The sequence below is a fragment of the Chaetodon auriga genome, chromosome 15 (assembly GCF_051107435.1).
Source record: "Chaetodon auriga isolate fChaAug3 chromosome 15, fChaAug3.hap1, whole genome shotgun sequence".
NCBI lineage: Eukaryota > Metazoa > Chordata > Actinopteri > Chaetodontiformes > Chaetodontidae > Chaetodon > Chaetodon auriga.
In genome coordinates, this window is record NC_135088.1 from 13,847,286 (window position 1) to 13,867,377 (window position 20,092).

At 42.7% G+C, this 20,092-nt stretch overlaps 3 protein-coding genes across 9 annotated transcripts; 1 reads left to right on the forward strand and 2 right to left on the reverse strand.

The window, feature by feature from the left end:
- The first annotated feature begins 1,306 nt into the window (after positions 1 to 1,306).
- Positions 1,307 to 6,537, forward strand: lipia (lipase, member Ia). 2 transcript variants are annotated; one of them, XM_076750818.1, is made up of 11 exons: positions 1,307 to 1,375; positions 1,889 to 1,972; positions 2,742 to 3,112; positions 3,217 to 3,325; positions 4,045 to 4,146; positions 4,283 to 4,372; positions 4,563 to 4,730; positions 4,949 to 5,038; positions 5,768 to 5,876; positions 5,985 to 6,158; positions 6,239 to 6,537. In XM_076750818.1, the coding sequence occupies exons 2-11, from the start codon at positions 1,915 to 1,917 to the stop codon at positions 6,321 to 6,323; spliced, it is 1,356 nt and encodes a 451-aa protein (XP_076606933.1). In that variant the 5' UTR covers positions 1,307 to 1,375; positions 1,889 to 1,914; the 3' UTR covers positions 6,324 to 6,537. The 2 variants fall into 2 exon arrangements, with proteins under 2 accessions (XP_076606933.1, XP_076606934.1); XM_076750819.1 differs by lacking the exon at positions 1,307 to 1,375 and adding an exon at positions 1,628 to 1,688.
- Positions 6,538 to 7,055: 518 nt separating this feature from the next.
- Positions 7,056 to 9,825, reverse strand: LOC143332990 (SH3 domain-containing kinase-binding protein 1). Of its 4 annotated transcripts, XM_076750891.1 has the most exons (6): positions 9,672 to 9,825; positions 9,206 to 9,228; positions 8,404 to 9,000; positions 8,120 to 8,319; positions 7,950 to 8,013; positions 7,056 to 7,856 (listed from the first exon to the last, which is right to left on the reverse strand). In XM_076750891.1, the coding sequence occupies exons 3-6, from the start codon at positions 8,557 to 8,559 to the stop codon at positions 7,818 to 7,820; spliced, it is 459 nt and encodes a 152-aa protein (XP_076607006.1). In that variant the 5' UTR covers positions 8,560 to 9,000; positions 9,206 to 9,228; positions 9,672 to 9,825; the 3' UTR covers positions 7,056 to 7,817. The 4 variants fall into 4 exon arrangements, with proteins under 4 accessions (XP_076607006.1, XP_076607007.1, XP_076607005.1 ...); XM_076750892.1 differs by lacking the exon at positions 9,206 to 9,228 and having other exon boundaries at positions 8,404 to 8,514; XM_076750890.1 differs by having other exon boundaries at positions 9,206 to 9,825.
- A 542-nt stretch (positions 9,826 to 10,367) lies between these two features.
- On the reverse strand, positions 10,368 to 19,676 carry LOC143332609 (uncharacterized). Of its 3 annotated transcripts, none has more exons than XM_076750243.1 (10): positions 19,600 to 19,676; positions 16,900 to 16,967; positions 16,010 to 16,702; positions 15,030 to 15,668; positions 12,110 to 12,225; positions 11,880 to 11,991; positions 11,687 to 11,759; positions 11,263 to 11,337; positions 11,009 to 11,158; positions 10,368 to 10,884 (listed from the first exon to the last, which is right to left on the reverse strand). In XM_076750243.1, exons 2-9 carry the CDS (start codon positions 16,938 to 16,940, stop codon positions 11,018 to 11,020), a joined length of 1,890 nt encoding a protein of 629 aa, XP_076606358.1. In that variant the 5' UTR covers positions 16,941 to 16,967; positions 19,600 to 19,676; the 3' UTR covers positions 10,368 to 10,884; positions 11,009 to 11,017. The 3 variants fall into 3 exon arrangements, with proteins under 3 accessions (XP_076606358.1, XP_076606357.1, XP_076606359.1); XM_076750242.1 differs by having other exon boundaries at positions 16,900 to 16,961; positions 19,600 to 19,670; XM_076750244.1 differs by having other exon boundaries at positions 10,379 to 10,884; positions 11,263 to 11,334; positions 16,900 to 16,961; positions 19,600 to 19,670.
- Between the last annotated feature and the right edge of the window lie 416 nt (positions 19,677 to 20,092).

Consider the following 20,092-nt stretch of genomic DNA (forward strand, 5'->3'; position numbering starts at 1 on the left):
AAGTGGATTCTAGGATGAGCTGGTTAGAGTTTGGTGATCAAAGGTCAAAGGTCACTGTGACCAAACAAAACGTATTTTTGGCCATTACTAAAGAATTCATACTCTAATTATGACAAAATGTGACGCAAATGTCTCATCGGATAAAATGATGATGTGTTGACATTTTATATCCAAAAGGTCAAAGGTCAGCTTCACTGTGACATCATAATGTTCTGCATAAACACTTTTCTGGCCATTTTTCAATACAATAACGTCAACATGAAACGCTTCTTTGCAGTAACATCCATATTTGAACCATTGTAGTGCAACTTGACTGGTTGGCGAAGGCATACAGGCGTGAGGCTCTTTTTTCAGAAAGAAACTGAACACATTAATCAAGTCCCTTTGGAGCTGGAGACAGTCAGTTGAGAGAAAAACAACTGACGATGATTCACCTTTAAATGAAGATTCAGTCAACACCCATAGCAATGGAAACTCAAGAATCACAGGTGAAACCATCAATTCCCACATTAATTATTTATTCTTTTTGTTTTCTTTTTAGCACATAAAAAATGGAATTATTCTAAAACATATCAATCAATCAATATTCCTTTATTTGTCCTGCAAGGGGAAATTTCAGATATATGATATATGATATATATGATGTGTCCACAAAGACACTCACATACACAGAGAGACACTATTTCCTATACATATTCATGAATTTAAAGTAAACAAAAGCTTGTGCAGGAAAGCTCAAACAAAGACTTATCCTAAAAACTTAAGGCAAGCTAAACATCAAATAGAAATAATGAGGGATCAAAAGGCTGCTTCTCCCAAAGCTCTGAAATGTTGATCACATTCTCCAAACAGGCTGTGCACATGATACCGGACACTAATCCAACTGCAGTGTAACGTGGGAAGTTTAGAGAATTTGTTGTGCAGCTTCTCACAAATGTCAGTGAAGCTTTCCGTGACTCCAGTTGAGCAGAGCCTCACTCTCATTCCAAACATTCCTTCCTGTAAAAGAGACACCTTTCAGAAAATGCCCCTGACATGTTTGACTTTCACTCTAGTTTCTTGCACATGTATAAGAATGAGCTCAATAAACAGAAACTTGGTTGATTATGCAGATTCAAGTTCAATGTAAATGCAACAAAGAACCGGTTCAGGAACCAGGAGTGACTTCACAGGAATGTTTCACCTGTGAACACAATGACCTGGGGCAAGGGGTGTGGTCATCCTCGTGAGAACATGCAGGGCGGGAGTAGAGCCTTGCTGTTCCTCCTCTCACTTCCTGAACACTGCCCAAATATGTGGAGTTACAAGCACAGGATAATCTGTAATATTCTGGACCTTTGACACACCAGACCAGGAACTAATATCCCACAGCAAGGTAAGACTCGCAACAATGAAGACATGTTGTTCTTTCTCTCTGTTGTCAGGTTTGTTAGAGGTAAACCTAAAGAAGTCACTGACTCTAAAGAGTCAGTACACGTGAGGCGTCTAGTGTGGCTGAAGAATTTAGTCGCAGACAGATCAGATTTGTGCAGATTTCAGTTTCACTTCTAATCACAATGTCATTGGTTGAGATGACTCACTGTGGGTGGAGCTAGAAACAGATTTTCAGCCTGCACGCCACCTAAATGGTACCAGCAATGTAAATATTTCTTTCCACTTGTTCATGGTCAGTTTCATTCCTCTGGAAAGTAAGTAGATGAGTAACTGACCTCTTTGCTTGAGCTCCGCTTGCTTGGTTTCCTTTTTTTGTTAAGAGACACATCTGAAGAGTTAGTACAGCGTTCTCCTGCTGTTGCTGCATGTGTTGTGTTTGCGTACATGTGATTTGCTGCATGATTATGGGTCATGTCTGACTGATGTATTTTTACTGCGGTAACTCTGTCTACAGACTGTTTGCACAAGCTGGTGTGAAGCATGTTCCGGTGGCAATGTCTGGCACTGCTCCTGCTGATAACTGTTCAAATAAGCAAAGGTAAAAACCCAAAACACAACACTCTGATGTGTGAATGTATGCATACAAACACACACACAAACACAAGTGGCTTTTTGCTGTAAGTGTTTAATTGGACTCCTGGGAAAACAGGACAGTGAGCAACATTTGAGGAACTGAAATTTCTTGGGAACCATGTTTGAGCAAACAGCCTTCGCTGTGGTTTGCAAACACCAGTGGCATCACGTAGACCCATGCAGGACTCTCAGCTGATAGCTATAGACACTTCAATGATTACGCAAATGGAAATTCACTTGTATTGTGTAACAGATACTGAGAGCAGCTGATGGCACTTTTTAGACATAAAGCTATGAATCTTCCCTTTTACTCAAGATTCACTTGGTGTGAACTGTCTGCAGTTAGTTGCATATATTTCTCCTGAACTGGTCCACAAACCCTGAGGAAGTGTGTTACAAGTCAGTTTCACTCATGAATCTCATTGCCATCTAAACTGTCTGCTTTCCCAGTAAAACTTGTTCAAGATGTGTCTTCTAGTGGGTGAAGCTGTGTGTGAAAACAACTTCAACCTAGTATTGCGAAGAATACTCCGACACTGAGTCATATATGAGAATTATGTCACTGATGATGCCAGAAACTCTGGATGATAAACTTTTAAAGGTTGTGCAACCTTTCTTGAGCAACGCTGAGATCAAAATGGTCACGATGTGTTTATTTTATTATGTCATCCTGCCATACCCGAATACACCTTTCACTGTCTGCTCCTCCTTTTTCCTCCCACCATCGCTCTCAGCTCAGAGATGTGATGAATTTACAGATCTAGATCTCAGTCACGCAATCATTGGAACCAACATCAGGATTAGGCTGTTGCTGTACACCAGGGAAAATGGCACCTGTGGTACACTCATGTCCCACACCGACCTGTCCGCCCACCCCCAGTTTAACTTGTCCAGACTAACCACCTTCGTCATTCACGGGTACCGGCCCACGGGATCTCCACCAATGTGGTTGCACAGGATCATTGAACTGCTGCTGGCCAGGAAAGACATGAATCTCATAGTAGTGGACTGGAACTATGGAGCTGCTAATGTGAATTATTTCAAGGCAGTGGAGAACACACACAAGGCAGCCGACAACCTCACTGCTTTCATGAAAAAGATGCAGGTATGAGATGCATCCGGCACTCTCTGTGACCGTCTCTGCTGTGTCTGGATAGGATCGCCACACAGATTGTTTTGCCTATCAAACCTAATGACTGATCTTTTCAGGAACACGGCGCCTCTCTGAGCTCCATCCACATGATCGGGGTCAGCCTCGGGGCTCATATATCAGGCTTTGTGGGTGCAAACCTGAATGGGTCGATTGGAAGAATTACAGGTAGGAGTGTGCACATGCCGGCACATTCAGATCACTTCCACTGTTTTAATGTTAGCGGCAGAAGTCCGACGTCTGGACTAGAATTCACAGCCCCAGTTTCTGAATAATTCTGAATAATGTTGAGATTTATGGACTGTGAACGCTTCTCTCAGTCTTAGATTCAAACTCCAACCTTAAGACAAAACCCCCTCAGCGCAGTTTTGTGACACCTGAATGAACTTTGACTGCGAACATGACAAGAAACCAATAACACAGAGTGGCCTTGCTGACAAAGGGTTTGGCAGATGGTGATGGAGTATATGAAGGATTTTGGTCATGATGGAGTTGCAGCAACATATCAGAGTTCAGGACAGGATTCACAGTGAAAAAAATCTGCACAGTTTCGATGATTCCACCCGTGGAGAGATTGGAAGGTGAAGGCAGAAAATCCTCTCCACAGAGTTAACCACAGGTATTCAGGTCAGCATTAATGGCAAAGAAGTATGAAAAAACCAAGACAAGAGGGGAAAAGCAGATCTGGACGTCTGGAGTGCTTCTGCAACAAAGCAAAACAGCAAAAAGTTCAGTCATATAAAACAGAAAATGATGGTATCAAAAGAGAGATGCGGTGCAGAAGTCAAATTATTTACAATAAGGTGAACATTTCAGCCTGCCAAGCCTGCTGCTTTAATGCTGAGTTTGGAAATAAACTTGACGCTCTACTGTCGTGATGTCTGCAGCTCTGGATCCTGCTGGGCCTCAGTTCACTGGCGCTCGTCCAGAGGACCGACTGGATCCCACAGATGCCCAGTTTGTGGATGTCCTGCACACAGACATAGATGGTCAGTCAAGAAATACTGTGTTACGTGCTCATTTAGTCATTTAGAATTGTTTTTAATATTTTTTTATACACGAAAGTATACAGATGATTAATCTGTGTAAAATGATTGTTGCTGTTGTCATGTGGTGTGTTCACAGCCCTGGGCTTCAGACAACCCCTGGGTCACATCGACTTCTATGCTAATGGGGGAACAGACCAACCTGGCTGCCCAAAGACCATCCTTTCTGGTAAGGCCTTTAAAATGATGGATAAAAATGAAAAACACCAAGACCATCAGTCAATTGCTGACTGTAATTGTTCACTGTTGCTTGTGGGAAAATTGCTGTGTTTTCTAATCACATGTGGTGATTCACCAATCATCAGAAATGCAATAATGCTGCATGGCAACAATCCCGTTTGCATCGTGCCTCTTTGCAGGAGGGTCCTATTTTAAATGCGACCACCAGAGATCAGTGTTGCTCTACATGGAGTCTGTGAATCGGACGTGTGCCAGTACGGCCTTCCCCTGCTCCTCATACAGTGAATTTCTGGATGGTGACTGTCTGAGCTGTGACCGGTTCGGTGCTGCTGGATGTCCTGTCTTTGGTTGGTACTTTAATCATCTCTTAGTAATGAGGTTTTCACTCCTCAAAATTACGCCTCAATGTGGCTGATGGACAGTTCTGAAAATCCATGTTCATGTGCAAGATAGAAAAAGGGAATACTGTTAATGGAGAAAATGAGAGTGGTTATGAGGTGGCATCATGTGGGTTCACAGTGTGTTGTTGTTGTCGACCTGACGCAGCCATTTCACTCAAATCCAGGTTACGACGTCACAGAGTGGAGAGATGTCCTGCTGAGGCTCAGCCAAACCAAAATGTTCTTCACCACAAATTCACTGCCTCCATTCTGCAGTAAGTGACAGAGCACCAATGGTCACAGTCATGATCATAATAACCAGAAAGAAACACATCGCAGGAGCCCTTAATGTCAGTGTGGCAATGGAATAACTTCACTTCAATGTGGTATATAGACATGTATTAGTAATGTTTATGGGGACACGTGAAAACATCTATCATATTCATATCATATCATACTCTATTGAAGCATATACCTTCAAGGATGATAAATTATCATAGCAAATGATTTGGAAGTGGTGGATTTACACTCATTTCTGGCTATCAGACACAGACAACATGCATATTAAATGATAGAATATACCTTGGATTAAACTAACCTAAGGACACTGCCCTTTGAAAGGGGAAAATTGATACCCAGTTAATTAATTTAGTCTCAATCTGATGGTTGTAATGCTTCACTTTTTGATCTTATACATCTTAAATCAGGGGCCAAAACCTCTTCCTGTTCCTGTGTGCCTTGGAAATGTTAATAATATTGAAGCATTTAATTAATAATTTATCTGCACAACAACGAAATCTGTGTGGAGGTTAAAGAGCGGATCATGTGACCGGACATATGTGATGCTGTGACACATGACAGACATGAAGGGAACAACATGTCTTAAGACAAGAAGCAGTTAAGACTGATCATGTGCTTCCTGCTGATTTTGTTATAAGGTCACAACTGCTCTGCACTTGGTGGACATTTTACATTTGATTAAAAATTTGAATGTCCTCTCCCAGAGACAAACTACATGGTGGACGTGATGATATGGAATAAGGACATGCGCTGGGGATACATCACGGTTAAGCTTTCCAGTAATGGTAAAGAAGCAGTGGCAACCATTGATCAGTGAGTCTTGACTTCATTTATCATTGGCTCTGTAGCACAGAGTGCACCGTGACTCCTCTGTGTTCATCTGCTTTCTCTCAGTAATGTGCGCTTTTTGTTTCATATCAGTAAAGCTGCAAACTTCAGGAGCTTCACAGAGACCAAGCTGTTTGCCCAGTTTGACAAAGACACCCAGTCGGTGGAAAAGATGTCTCTCAAATTCTCCACTGGGAATGTATTCAAGCCCAAATATAAGCTCCGTGTTCTCCGAGTCCGACTCACACATCTGGAGCGCATGGACAGGTATGCAACATCTGCTGACTTTCATTTTTTTTCTCCAATTCCAAAAAGCGAAACAGTAACGCTGACTTTGTCCTTCACAGGCCTCTCTGTCGGTATGACATCGTTCTCGAGGAGAACAAAGAGGTCACCTTCAGGCCCATCCCCTGTGAAGAATCCAACTTCTGAGACGACATCAGACTCCAGGTCAAAAGATTTCACTGCTCACACTGGAAGACATTCAGCTGAGTCTTCAGCCTCTCCAGCGTTGTACAGGACTGCACCACGAGCCTATCAAAAGTACAAACCTGGCAGGATGTGATCATCTGTGATCTGAAAATCAAATGTGACATGTTACTTATATGTGTGTTTCTTAAAAAAAAAAAAAAGAAAGAAAAAGAAAAAGAACAGGAGACATTTCACTTGTCTTTCATGCATTTGAAAGTTAATTGATCTCAAATGATTTAAGATAACAAGTTGTCTCAGTAATGGATTTCTTGACTACAAAACTGATGCCGGTTTTAAAAGAATAGCGGACATTTTTAGTCTTTTTGTGCTCTCTCCGGCTCTAGTCTGTCTCTGAAAATCACACCGGCAATGTTTTCCTGAGGATAAGGAAAGAGTGAGGGAGAAAACTGATGATTATCAAAAAGTATTGCTTTGTAGAATCACAAATTTATCTTAAAGACTGGAAAAGTAACAAGTATTAATAATTTTTTGTTTGGTCCCTGATTTTTTATTTTATTTTATTTTATTTTTTTACATAAAAAGCACTGTCTCCACTGATGTTCAAGGAGATACTGAACATACGCTGATTCCAAGTTGGCACTCATTACTGCATGGGCTCAAGAGCACTTGGGAAAACCTGCTTTTCAATAACTGCATTCTGTCTTTATTTACGTTTTACACAGCGTGCCGACTCTTTTGGAACGAGACTGCACTTCCTCAAACAAACATGGATATTTTTTTAACATATGAGAATTCATGCTTATTGTTAATAAAATCTCAAGTCAAATAATGTCCAACATATTTAATGAGTTCACATCAACAGCAGATGAAACTATCACACCTCTGAAAACTATATGTACCTAAACTGTGGTTGAAGCTTCATGTTTGTGCCTCCAGATCACATTATTAGAAACAAATTCTACTCAAACGTCATCCATGCGGCTGCAGGTTATCTGCTGGCTAATTGGATGAAGTAAAAATGATTGAAATCAACTCAACAGTGACGATCTCCAACATTCATTAGAAATCTGGTCTCCGGCTGCAGACAGAAAACATTTTGTTGTCTTCATGGAAACCTCAAGGCACTTTAGAAACATTCTCCCATCACAGGATGCTACAGAGGCCAGAGTCCATCTGCAGAAATAAGTGAAACAAACCAATTGTATAACAGGACCAGGCTCCGGTCAACAGATACTCCTCTCAGTGTGACGTCGGATCAAGGGACAGTTTCTCATGCTCCCACCTTTGCACTCTCAGCAGTGAAAACACTCAGTCTTCATGGCGGTCGCATTCGGCCGTCCAACAAAAAAGCAAATAAAATGACCACCTAAGACTTTTTCGAAAAAATACGAGAGCTTTTCATCAAAAAGGAGCACGGAAGTGAAATGTGCAACAGGACTTTTCAAACTCGTCAAATCAGGATGTCTCGTCTTTGATGAAGGCAAAGTTCTCCCCTCATTTAGACATGTGCTTCTTCATGCGCTGAATCTCCATCTAATACAAACCAAAGAATTCTGTTATTACTTTAAATATTTTAACATGAAGAACAAAATAACATTCTGCATGCTTTGTGTCTTCATGCTGCACCTGTAAAGTCAAGCGAATCCTCTTCTCCTCATCGAGCTCATTCATCAGCAGTTTAATTTCTTTGCTGAAACACGAGACAATTGTCGAGTTAGTGCAGCAGAAACGACAGCAGCAGCAGCAGCAGTGATGCAGGGATGGGAATGTCTGAGATTACACTAACAAAGCCGTACTTGTGTTGACCCTTCATCTGATTGAACTGGTCCCTCAGGTCCCTCAGCTCTGTCTGCAGTTGTTCCAGGCTCGGTGGAGCGTGTCTGGGCTGGCGGTCGGAATCGAGGCCGGGGGGCAGCGTTGGGTGGAGCACGGCAGAGAGAGCCTTCGGTAACAGAGAGGAGAAGGACTGCGTGGGCACACTTCTGGGTTCTGCTGCCTGTGGAAAGTAAACCAACATTTCTTGACCGATAGGACAAAAATCTGAGACATTCATTTGAATTAGAAGTTCTTGCGCACTCACGGGCAGAGCTGACCCATTTTGACTGGTTTCCTGAGAGTTTTCTTGAGGCGTTGAAGAATCCAGCTCTTCCCTCTGGGTTTCTTTCCTCTCCTCCTCCATCATGAGCGTTACCTGTAAGTTAAGTCTAGTTTGAGGCGTCTGATAAGTGAAATACATTTAATAAAAGGTACTTCACCCTTTGAGAGTGGGAAAATAAATGGTCCCAGCTTTTATTTGGTGTCCCCAAAGACATTTTTCACCCGTAAAATCCAGAAAATGTAGCTCATATTCATTACAGCTCAAGTACCTTCAAATCTTTCAAGTAAGGAGTTGAAGAAGATATCTTTCGCTGCTGCGCGTGGCTGTGTGTGTATGAGGCAGCTTCGAAAAGTTAAATTTATCCCAAGGACAGATGGGACACAAACACACCAGACCACACACTCCTTTTCAAAGTGAGCCAAGTTACAGTAGCAGTGTATTCAATTCTTGACAGCTATCATTAAAAGTGTATACTTCCCAGAGTCTGGAGCTCTGACTGTAACCTCTCATCTGCAGCATGAGCTACCTGCTCATTCAGCCTCTCCGCGATTGACACGATTGAATCAAACTCTTCAGTCTCTTTGAGAGAAACGGAGAATAAATGTTAAAATCCCACAACTAATTCCAACCCATCACTAGAGTGACTGCAGCCTACTTTCACAGTAATGAGCCTAAATCTTTGAGAATCCAAAGACTGCAGCCTTTTTAACATGCAGCATTCACGCATGGTAGTAGGTATATCAAATCATGTTGCAACAGATGTGAGAAGAGTTGCGAGCCTTACCAGGAACGAGGGCTGAGCTATAGCTGCCCATCGCGACAGAGAGGAATACAAGTGTAGAGAGTGAAAGACAGAAAAACCTGCAGAGTCTTTAAGTCTACATCTACAAATGACAGATTGGAGCAAGTCAGTGGAGCAGAAATCAGAAATCAGTGCAGTCTCACACATCAGGCTACATCTGTAAGGAACTGAAAAATCGTAATTATAACTATTACCTGTACCTGTCATAATATAACAGCAACTTCAGTTTGTATTGAAACTGGGGTCATGCTTTATCAAAGTGGGGGGAACTAAACTTGGGTGGTAGAGGCAGCTGTGTCTCTTCATGCCACAGCAGTGAACAAATGTGCAACACATGCTGGGACCAACGCACAGAAAGGATCACAGTGACAGATCATACAGCCATTAGTAAACAACCGATTACCAGATTATTGTTGGTTACAATCAAGGACCCGGGGCACACACTCACCTTGTTTGGCCGGCGTCACTGGTGAGGTACAGCAGCATCTGCGGTAACACGACACCGTCCATTGTAACCCGGTGTAATCTGCAGAGCATGTTGTGATGAGGAGTGGTACAGTCAGGGCTAAGTTTAGCTCGGGACAGAGTGGAGCTCCACTCTGCTCACAAATATCACCGAGGCAGAGAGAAGGGCGTCACAGACTGAAGGGCGTCACAGAGTGAAGGGCAAGAGTCGTGTTTAAAGGGACAAACTGGAATGCAGTTACACAAGGGCTCAAGATCTGACAGAAAGCCTGGGTTACAAACCGATGGGGCGGAGTGGGGTAAGAGAGGAATTGGTATTTAAGAAGCAGACGGAGGAGTCTAATGAAACACATTATTCTACTGCAATTTCTGAAATGTTGGACTCTGCTTTTGGAAATTAACCCATACTTAGGATTAAAATTGAGGGTATCAGCTGTACGTTAGTCATTACATTATTACAGTCACTCAAGAATCTTTTGAACTGTCAAAGTCAATGTCTAAAGCGGTCCAATCTATTCTTACAAAAAATATAGGATTTTACTACTTTGATGTAAATTTGGGGACATAAAACTGGTTTACCAGCTAGATCAGGTTAAGAAAGTTGAAGATTCTTCAAAACAGCATTATTGATAAAGCGATTCTGTCCAAAATCTACTAGCAAAATGACACAAATCTTAAACAGAGTTTGTTAAATCCCATTTTATTTCAAGTCTCAAACAACAAACTGAACATGTGTTTATACAAGTTTTACAAGTAGTAGCCAAGCGTCTTTGGACAAACAGCAGCTTCTAATCAAAACACTCGTGGTTAATCAAATATCTCAGGGTAAGTCTTTACAATCAATAAAGGTGATCGATTAAGTAAATATTTCTCGGACTTAACAAAAAGCGATTGTTGCTGGTCAACAAAGAAAACGCTAAAACTATTTCTGTAAAACAGAGACCGCAATCGATCGACCAGGAAAAAGCAGGAGAGCGGAACGCTACGGCATATGTTCCAAATATCCTAAAACAAAAGTGCCGCAGTACTTCAAAGACGTGACGGAAACACTTGTACTAGAGAACAAATGTAAGCAACACTTCCACAATATACAGGCAGGTTGGGATTACAGTGGGAGGGGTTTGTGCAGTCCACCCAGCAGAGAAGACCCTGATGATTTCTCCAGTTTCCAGGATCATGTCGGCAGAATGTGGGACCTGAGAGATCAAGAAAAACTCCTTTAACACAACATTTCTTGAAGAGGTTCTCAGTTAATTACAGATTGCAGTCATGATAAAGCTCTACTACAGCCCACAAGCCACGCCATCAATGACAACTGACCGCAGGTTATCAGCAGCGCTGTTGGTTGGGACCTCGGTTGTACGGCGGCCGCTGGCGCATCACTCTCATGGTGCGGTATTTGGACATGATACTTTGACTTTTTCTGAACACTGGCCTCTGAGTTGGGAAGGGACGTGGCACCAAGCTCTCCTAAAACACAGGAAATTCACATGTGAGTTATCAGAAAGTAGAGTCAATGAGTCAGTTAACACTTCTCAGGGGAGCTAAGTGACCTCTGAAGAGGGGATGCGTACCATGAGTGGTCTTCTGATGTTTCCAGACAGATCAGGGCCCATCTTCCTTGGACCACCGATGAACTTTGGTCTTTGCTAAACACAACAGTGAACGTCAAGTACATATAGAACCCAATTATCCTTATTTATTGCTTACACATCTGAAGTTAAAACAATGCCACGCAGTCGTAACATGTTTGTTGATCTTCCTGCCTCCATTGGCTGAATTTAAAATAAATAAATAAATAAATAAAATACTGTTTCATGATTTAGCCGCACACCTCTATTTACAGCTTACTCAATTTCATCTATTATGAGCACATTTGCTGCAACATAGTAAGTTTGCTTGTGTCTATGTGCACATTTACGGCTGTAAATCTTCATGAATTATCATGTAGAAATGTACAAACTCTGCAGCCTCTCATGCAGTACATGTGTCACTCACCTGCATGGGTCCTGGTCCCGGTCTCCTGAAAGGCCTCCCGGGTCTGCTGTTGTCTTGCATCAAATTAAATGGCCTGGAAAATAAACAAACATCAGAAACATGACACACTCTTCGTGAAGCTTGGAAAACACTGAACTTTCTAATGAATCAGTACCTTGTTTCACTAAGAGAAAACTCATTCGATGGCACATACCTAAACATTCTCCTATCCAAATAGTTGCGTTTTCGGTCATCTGGCGATGATCTGGAATCGTTCATCTTCGAGAGCCGACTGTTCATGGTGTCTTCCTCATCTGAACAGCGTTCTACAAAAAAAAGGGATAAGCCTTAAAATTGTGCAAATTTAAACCTTTACAATAATGAAGGAAAGCAAAGTGATATAAGACATAAAAACTTTGTGGATGACAGAAAGGATCAACCTACCACTCTTCAGTCTTGGGTTGCGGGCTTTTGGAGGCGAGCCATCCTTCGAGGACGAGCTCGGCCCAGGTGGCCAGTGGGACAAAACAACCAGATCGCGTTTCTCTATGGGCGAAGATCTGCAGAGAGAGATCGGTGGGGCCACTGTTAATCAGCAGGCCTATGTAAGTGAGGCTTATGTCAGAGTATCAACATCTTAAATGAGGCCTGGATACATTAACATGTCATTCAAATGATCAGTGCTTACGGGAAAAGGTTAAATCACCCGGTCAACTCTTAAAAGTAATGCAATTTAAACCTGTAATGAACAGCACTGTTTGGCAGGCAGACAAATGATCATAAAGCTACTCATCAGATGGGTACTTACAAAAACCATGGATTGTCCATGCTTCGTTACTCCTATTTTTGTACCCTGAATCAATCTGAGCTCTCTTCATTTACTCAGTGTTTGCTAGAGCGGCCAAATCTTGGAGAGAATGGCAAGATATGGGGTCTAGATCACATGACCAAATCTTCTATCGTCCCTCTTTCAGGAGCCCAGGAACACAATGCCTCGTTTTCACAGTCAGACTGAACTCCAGGTTGTTTTGTCCTCACGTCACTCCTGGTTGTTCCTTCATTTTCACCAACCGAGGGGTTCCACAAGACGCACATCAGAGGGCAGGAGGAGATCTGAGCCTTGGAGACACCTCTCACTCTGAACCGAATGCCTGAACACGTCAAGGCTGGTGATTATGTCAGCTTAACAGCTTCTTCTCCAGAGCTGTGCAATGGTTTTAAGAGATGATCCAGTGTTCGTCTGCCCGTGAACAAGTCCAGATTTCAAGGCAACGTACTTAAAGGCTCTGCAGTGCCCACAAGTTGAGGCTTCTGTTCCTTTAGATGGCAGAGGTTTAATAGACGATCATCTGATTGGTTCTGCGGCAAAAACAGTCAAGGAGTTAGCACAGTGCTCCCTTTTCCTCTTCGTGTCGGAGTTTTAAGTTTCAGTGCTGAGAATTGGTTGAGGACATCTCTTGTCCGTCACACTTGGTAATGTCTTCAAAGGTTGACGTGCAGGTTTTGGTAAAAGACTTTCGGTGCTATGGACTTTGGCTGCATTAGCCTTGTGAAGTGGCTGCTGAATGCTTGGATTTCCCTCAGGCTGATGACGCACATTCACATTTAGGTCACATGTCAGAGTAGACATGGGAAACACCCACAGGTCAGCATGTGCTGTGGGTGCCCAGTGTCCAGCCCATATGCTCAGACACTGATAATATAACACCGTGGCATGGTGAGACTGCAAAGACCAAACTGATCTTGCGTCCGTCCCCACAGAGCATCAAGTTGGAACCATTCTGAGGCCCGTCTTGTTTCACCTTTTGTGTCTTGTTCTTTGATGTACAGCCTTCTGTGTTCTCAAACACTTCACACATGATCTTTTTCCAGCCATTTAAAATGACCCCTCTGGCTGCAGGCGTCACTGATGATTAAAACAGAGGTGGCATTATATCAGCTCTATGGTCACAGGCTTCGACCCCTGCTGAGGCTCATGTTAACATCCATGGTGTATTTCATCAAAAGTTGCGAGTTCTCCAGCTTTGACATGGTCGATGCTTGATGAACGTCTGAACAAAACTTTGAAGTTCTCATGAGTGCTGAGAAGAAAACTCCGGTGCTTAGATGCACTGTGTGAAGTCAAAGTAGCTCCTCTTCGTTCTGCCGAATGAGAATGATTCAGCATTGTCTCCAAGGGTTCACACTTCAGGTGGAACAGAGTCATGCACTCGATGGGACAATCCTTCTGACATAAATTCGTCCATGTAAGAATATTATTTCCACTTCTGTGTATAACACAAATTAGGCATTAATCCGGGTCAATGGTGCATGTGTCCATATAAGTCTGCATCTGATGAAACGTGAAGATTAAAATTCCTGAATATGCTGATTAGATCAACTGTAAGATGAATTCTTTGTCTTGGATTTTAACATTTTTTAGTGTTGTTTTAAGTCTTAGGCCAAACCACTTTGGAATGTTAGAAGAAAGACATTTCATTATTGGTTATTTGATGTGTGTAAACACTGGAGTCAGAAAGATCAATAATAACCGATGAGTGAAAATGAAAGCAGGCGAACTTCATCTAACTGATGGTGGCAAGAAGAGTCCTTCAGCAACAGACATTCTTCTTCATTGTTGGACAACTTGCCGTCTCGTCAGCAATAACCACCGTCATCCATCCTGACATTGTGATTATAGTCAATGTAAACAAAGTGTCACAGCCCAACTGACATGTAACTTCGCTGCCTCATGTCTCAGTTCGTGCCATGAACCATCACCGTTCCACGCTGGACATTCATTTGATTCATCTCCTTTCCCAAGATCCACGCACGGCTGACATGTTGCCAATAATAAGAGGCGGCATGGCAGTTTCAGTTTAGATCGTGTTAAGTGCAGTCCTCTTCATGTCCTCATTTTCCTCACTCTATATATTGTAACTTCAAATAGCTGTTGTGCTATGGAGGATGAAGGGGTCTTTTACAACATGCTGGGGAGCACTTCTTTCAAGCACACAATGCTGACAAACTGAAGAATCCATCAACAGCACAGATCTAATATTTTTTTCCACACTCCTCATCAAGTGCATTAACCACATTTGCCAGGTTTTTAAAAACAGGTTGGTGTTATCGACAGGGTGCGTAACTTAGCACTTTCTCTTCAGCCCGCTTGACAGGAAGACATTTTCAAACACTGGCAGCACGCAGACAGGCAGGTATTTGAAAACTTTTGCAGCTTTTCATGAACTGAATGAGTGTTGCACATTTAGCTCATCACATCTCCATTTTCCACAGCTGGCACTTTTCACATAGAGACATTCTTTCTTGACCTCCTAATCATCATCATCAAGCCCCTGCGAACAGTGCTAGAAGGAAAATACCGTACCTGTGTGTGTTTAAGGACCGGCGAGACTCCACCTGTTCTTTGCCTGTATCAGAGTCTCTTGAAGTCTTGCTGCCACTGCTTTCAGCTCTTGAGGGTGACTGTTGTGGCTTAGCGCTCCTTGAATCCAGCTTTTTCAGGGGAACTGCATTTGACTGGAGACGTTTCTTCCTGATAGCAAGAACAGAGCTCATATTTCCCTGGGAGGCAGGGTCGCCCAGGCGAGGCCTGGGTCTCACAGATGGAGGTATTTTGAGCTTCATGAGGGATTCTGCTCGGATTTGTCTGTTCTTAACCAGGTAACTTTTATCCCTAAGAGATAAAGCTTTACCACCAAATGGCCTGGGAAGACTGAGCAGCTGGGGCCTCTCTCTCCTGGGTTGTTTTGGATTGCCATACTCCAGTGCAGGGTCTGAGGAGGGCATGCTGATGTGTGACATCCTCCTCTTGCGTGGTCCTGCCATTTGCCTCTCCTGAGGGCTCCTGTGGTAGGTGGATGACGGTGATGGACCTCCTTTCCATGAGGAGGATCTGAAAGGGGGCAGGTGAGGGACATCTTGTGCCCTCTCTCTGCTGTGCGATCTGCTGCCCTGCCTCTCCACCGGGCCACGCTGCCGCCTGGAGTCTTGCTCAGATGACCACCTGTATATCCATCAAACAATAGAGAAATCATTACAATGACAGATCCATTGCCATGTTAAGTGGGAGGCGGAACTTTTAACTTTTATCTTAATGCAGCCCCTTCATAACGCCATGACAGAATGAAACAGGTAGGAGAAGTAAAACAATTACAGATGTTACACTCCTCTCACTGGCAGGTGAAACCACATTTACGTCAGACCCCATTAATCCCCTTTAATAACTATGAGCTGGGGCAGAGTAGAGGTAATCATTACGACCCCTGAGACTGGAAGGACTGGGCCAGCTTCAGGCCTCCTCCTTCATAATTCTACCCAGCTGGAATTGTTGCTTCACTCCTGTACCTCTCTGGCACTGAGCCTCTCCTATGCATCTCTCTGGGGCTCCTCTGTGGCCCAGAGGGCCCATGCTCTCCATTGTGGGGATGAGAAAATGCTCCAGCCTCATTCCAGCGCTTCGTGCCATGACCTGTGTGGTCTTTGGGCCTTTCTCTGGGATTGTAATCTCCACGAGGGTCTCGACTCTGATGCTCCTGATGCAGAAAACCTGGCTGCCTTTTATGGCCCCTGAAAGACCCCCGCCAGGCTGGTGTAGAGCCTGGCCTCCTGTCAGCTGGGTGGCTGCGAAAATGCCTTGGGGACGATGACCTGTGTCCTGAGGGGTGGCCATGGAAAGGCGGGCCCCTATGACTTGGGGATCCTTGTGCAGGACTGCGAGAAGATGATGGATGCTCGACATGTGGCGAGGAGCGGTTTGGCCTAGATGGAGAGGGCCTCCTCTGGCTATGGTGTGGTTCCATTTTGGGAGGGTGCGACTGAAAGGAATCCTGGCCCTGGGACCTCCAGTGATTGAAACGTAGATCCCTTTGCTCTCCCATCAGGGGGACTCTTCTGACAACTGGGGGCCGTCCTCTACCTCTGGAATCTCTCCAGTTAAAAGGGGCCTTTCCCGGGTAGCCCTGGGCGTCTCTTTGATTTTTGGAGTTCGGGTTGTAATTCCCTTCATTTGGACCAATGCCATGACCATCCCTGTAAGGTCTGATAGGGAACAAAACATAAAAAAACAGAAATTGGTGAATAACAACACATAATTGCATATTAAAAACACCAGTTTTGCAAAAATAAGGGCCAACATCTAGCTTAAATCACTATTAGTGTCCATAACAAAAGATTCAACAACCATGAACATAACATTAAAGTATCTGGGTGCAACTTGACATAACAAAAGACATTACCTGGGCTTCAAGCGTGGTGGTCCAAAATGCGGTCGAACCATCTTTAGAAGTGTGTGAATTATCTATGGATTAAAAAAAATAAACCATATTGATTGTTGACATTTCAACAACTAACCACAATCTCTGACCTGCTCTGACCTGAAACAAGCACCTTATTGTCTGAAGCCCAGTCAGTTGTGAGCTTTTATGTGCTTGAATAAGTAACTCAACTTCTCGTCCTCTTTCGCTCACTCACATTTACAACGAACTGGCTAGTGAGTTAGCTAGAAGGTGACTTAAACATAAACAACAGTAACAATACTAAAATGCAGTTGAATGTCTTAAAAATGATGCTGTAATTTGGAAATGGTCAACATTTACATGAACACACGTGAGTTCAGATGGTCTGAAGTGCATAAGAACCATTATTTAAATTATAATCTTAAAAATTTGGATTTTAAACTTGTGATGTTAAATGCTGTTCAGTAACTTGTCACAATAAAAAAAAAAAAAAACAACTACACAATTCAACTAAATAGTACTGAACACTGCTGCTAACTGTAGCAGCTGTTAGCTAGTCAGCTGGTTTGGCCTGGGAGCTAGGAGCAATGGGGGAGTGTTGACATTTACACTGTGAGGACAGAAGCCTTGGACCACTGGGGGGAGGTTTTCAGGGCCAGGTCCAGCAACCGCCCAGTGAACACGGCCACATCGGGATGGAATATCACCTCTGAGACCAACGGAGACTAGTTTGACAACAGGGACTATAATAACAAGTTATCAAGGTGATTTACAGTAACTCTAACCGGCACTGACTCTGAGGATGATAAAACACACAACCTTCAATACACAATTGTTTCAAAGCAAAAGACTAATTGATTACTGGGCTTCCTGAATAAAACAGATTACACTTCAGCGTTACTTCAGCATTACTACTGTAATGATGAAAGACCAAAAGAAAGCAGCTGAGGAGCAAGTTAGGTTCCTGTGATAGTAAAACTGTGACGCTTCACAGGGCTGGTCTGGGCCCTCCTCACAATACAACAAAAGATTTAATCAAGAAGCTATCTTTGTCTTGACTCTCCTCATATGGTGACAGGTTTAATCACAGAGGTCTGGTAACAAATGTAAAATAGTTTGTCTCAACACAGAGCTCACCATCATATAGAAGGGCAAGCACTTCAATCAGGACACACAAATAATAATAATACAATGCAGCAAGATGAATGAATTTTATTTGATATTAAAACTACAAAATCACAAAGATTCAACTGGAGCTGCTTTGACCTTCTTCTGTGAACTTGGACAGTAAAAACTACAAGGAAAATCCTCTGCTGATGGGCCTGAAAGAGATTGGCTAACCAGCTCAGACAGATCCCAAACTCAGCTTAAGCCACAAGTGACAACACTGCAAACGTGCAACATCTCAGCTCTCCAACAGTGCATCAATCAGAAAGGCAAAAAGCCATCTGCTGCTTTAATAAGAGTTGATGTTGAATAAAAAAACGTCATTTAGAGAATTTAACTGCACTTAAGCAGGTTTTGTTATTTTTGATTACCCAGTCACATTAGCAGGACATGAGGACAGTATGGTGATGGTACGGTAGAAAGACAATCTCAAGAATGAAACATTTCCTGGTGATGCCATGTAATTTAACAGTGTATAAATGAAACAGGCCAATTTAATGGATATCACTGTCCAATCACATCACATTGTGAACCATATGAAATATTACATGAAGCTTAAAAACATGAACCTATAGTGGTACTCGTACTACACTACACCAAAAAGTACATTCACGTTTTGTGTCAACGAAAACATTTTATATGTAGACTTTTGAGACAATGCATAACTATTTAAATGTTGCACATATTGCACAACATCATCTGTGTGCACACTGCAGCACCTGAGATCAAAGGTACTGAGTCCTGTCCTCAACATTGTGCAATTCTTAGAAGTTGCTCGAGATGGGAGAAAGAACTTACCTAAATCAAATATACATTAACACTTTTCCGCGTGTTCACGCAGCTTTGTCGGCGCACGTGGCAACAGATTAATGTCCCAAGTACTAAACTTTCATTCAGTTTGGTCTTAATCAACAATAACCGCCGTTATGGGACCTGAGATTACAAAACAAAATGCACGGCCTTGACACAAAGGCGCATGTTCTTGTGTATCGCATAATCCATTTAACGTCTAACAAAATCAAAATTATAACCAATACAATTACAAGTGAGCTTCTACCTAAATCTGTCTGTTTAGGTTGGATGTTTCTGCAGTCGCCATCGGTTCAGTGTTAGTCCCGATCCTTAAATCCCAGTGAATTGTCTGGGCAGATCGTGCTTCCATTTTTGGTATTAGCGACGGGCACTTGGTGGAGAAAATAACACGGCTCAGTCACTATGATCTTTCCGTGGGGTAACCAAATCCTACACTGGGTTCGTGAGTATCGCAGTGGTGTTAGTACAGTACCACGATGTTTCGGTCTGATTTAGTTTTGGCAAAACAAAAGTGAAAATACAGTCGAGCCAACGCTAATAACCTTATCTCACTGCTAGGCCTGTTAGCTAGCCTGGGTATTTCGCTGTTTTGCGACGCGGCCCTCAGAAAACGACATTCACTGGACAAAACAAACAAATCAACAAAATACATCACGAAACAATGACTTTAACTTCGAATAAGTTTCATTCGATAACTGAACAACTCAAGTAACTACTTACCAAAGGCCAGACCTCGATTAGACGAAAGCTTCGTTCCTTCAATTGCGCAACTGTGCTTCTTCTTCTCCTTATCTTCGTCTTCCTCTTCTTCGTCAAGTTTTAACGGTGGCTGATAAACTAGCTTATAGTCGTTACCGCCACCTACTGGACTGGAGTGTGGGCCGGTACTTCGACAGGAAAAACAACATTTTCTGAATTATTCCTGTAACTCTAGGGTTATTAGACCATGTTGTACTATCCATTGTGTCTTCTCTGTCAGATTTCTTATACTATTTAATATCGTCTGTCCATCATTTAGTAATGATGTCAATTTTTATTTAATTTTTTGCTGGAAAAAAACGAACAACCTCCAAACATATGTTAATACAACATCCGTGAAGGTGTTGGAGGATTTATTGCGGGGCTGTTATGTCAAACTGTGTTGGCTTTAGCTACTTGTAACTTAAAAAAAAGAAAAAAAAAAGGGAGATTGAATGTTTTAGTTAGCAAACAA

Excerpts from the sequence above, each read along its gene's own strand:
- lipia (XM_076750818.1), top strand. The coding sequence starts at position 1,915 with ATGTTCCGGTGGCAATGTCTGGCACTGCTCCTGCTGATAACTGTTCAA. Across the intron at positions 1,973-2,741 it reads AACTGTTCAAATAAGCAAAG|CTCAGAGATGTGATGAATTT; the intron begins GTAAAAACCCAA and ends CATCGCTCTCAG. Across the intron at positions 4,373-4,562 it reads CCCAAAGACCATCCTTTCTG|GAGGGTCCTATTTTAAATGC; the intron begins GTAAGGCCTTTA and ends GCCTCTTTGCAG.
- LOC143332990 (XM_076750891.1), bottom strand. The coding sequence starts at position 8,559 with ATGTATTTCACTTATCAGACGCCTCAAACTAGACTTAACTTACAGGTA. Across the intron at positions 8,320-8,403 it reads AAAATGGGTCAGCTCTGCCC|GCAGCAGAACCCAGAAGTGT; the intron begins GTGAGTGCGCAA and ends TACTTTCCACAG. Across the intron at positions 7,857-7,949 it reads GGATTCGCTTGACTTTACAG|ATGGAGATTCAGCGCATGAA; the intron begins GTGCAGCATGAA and ends GGTTTGTATTAG.
- LOC143332609 (XM_076750243.1), bottom strand. The coding sequence starts at position 16,940 with ATGGTTCGACCGCATTTTGGACCACCACGCTTGAAGCCCAG. Across the intron at positions 16,703-16,899 it reads CCACCACGCTTGAAGCCCAG|ACCTTACAGGGATGGTCATG; the intron begins GTAATGTCTTTT and ends GTTCCCTATCAG. Across the intron at positions 11,760-11,879 it reads TTGGATAGGAGAATGTTTAG|GCCATTTAATTTGATGCAAG; the intron begins GTATGTGCCATC and ends TTTATTTTCCAG.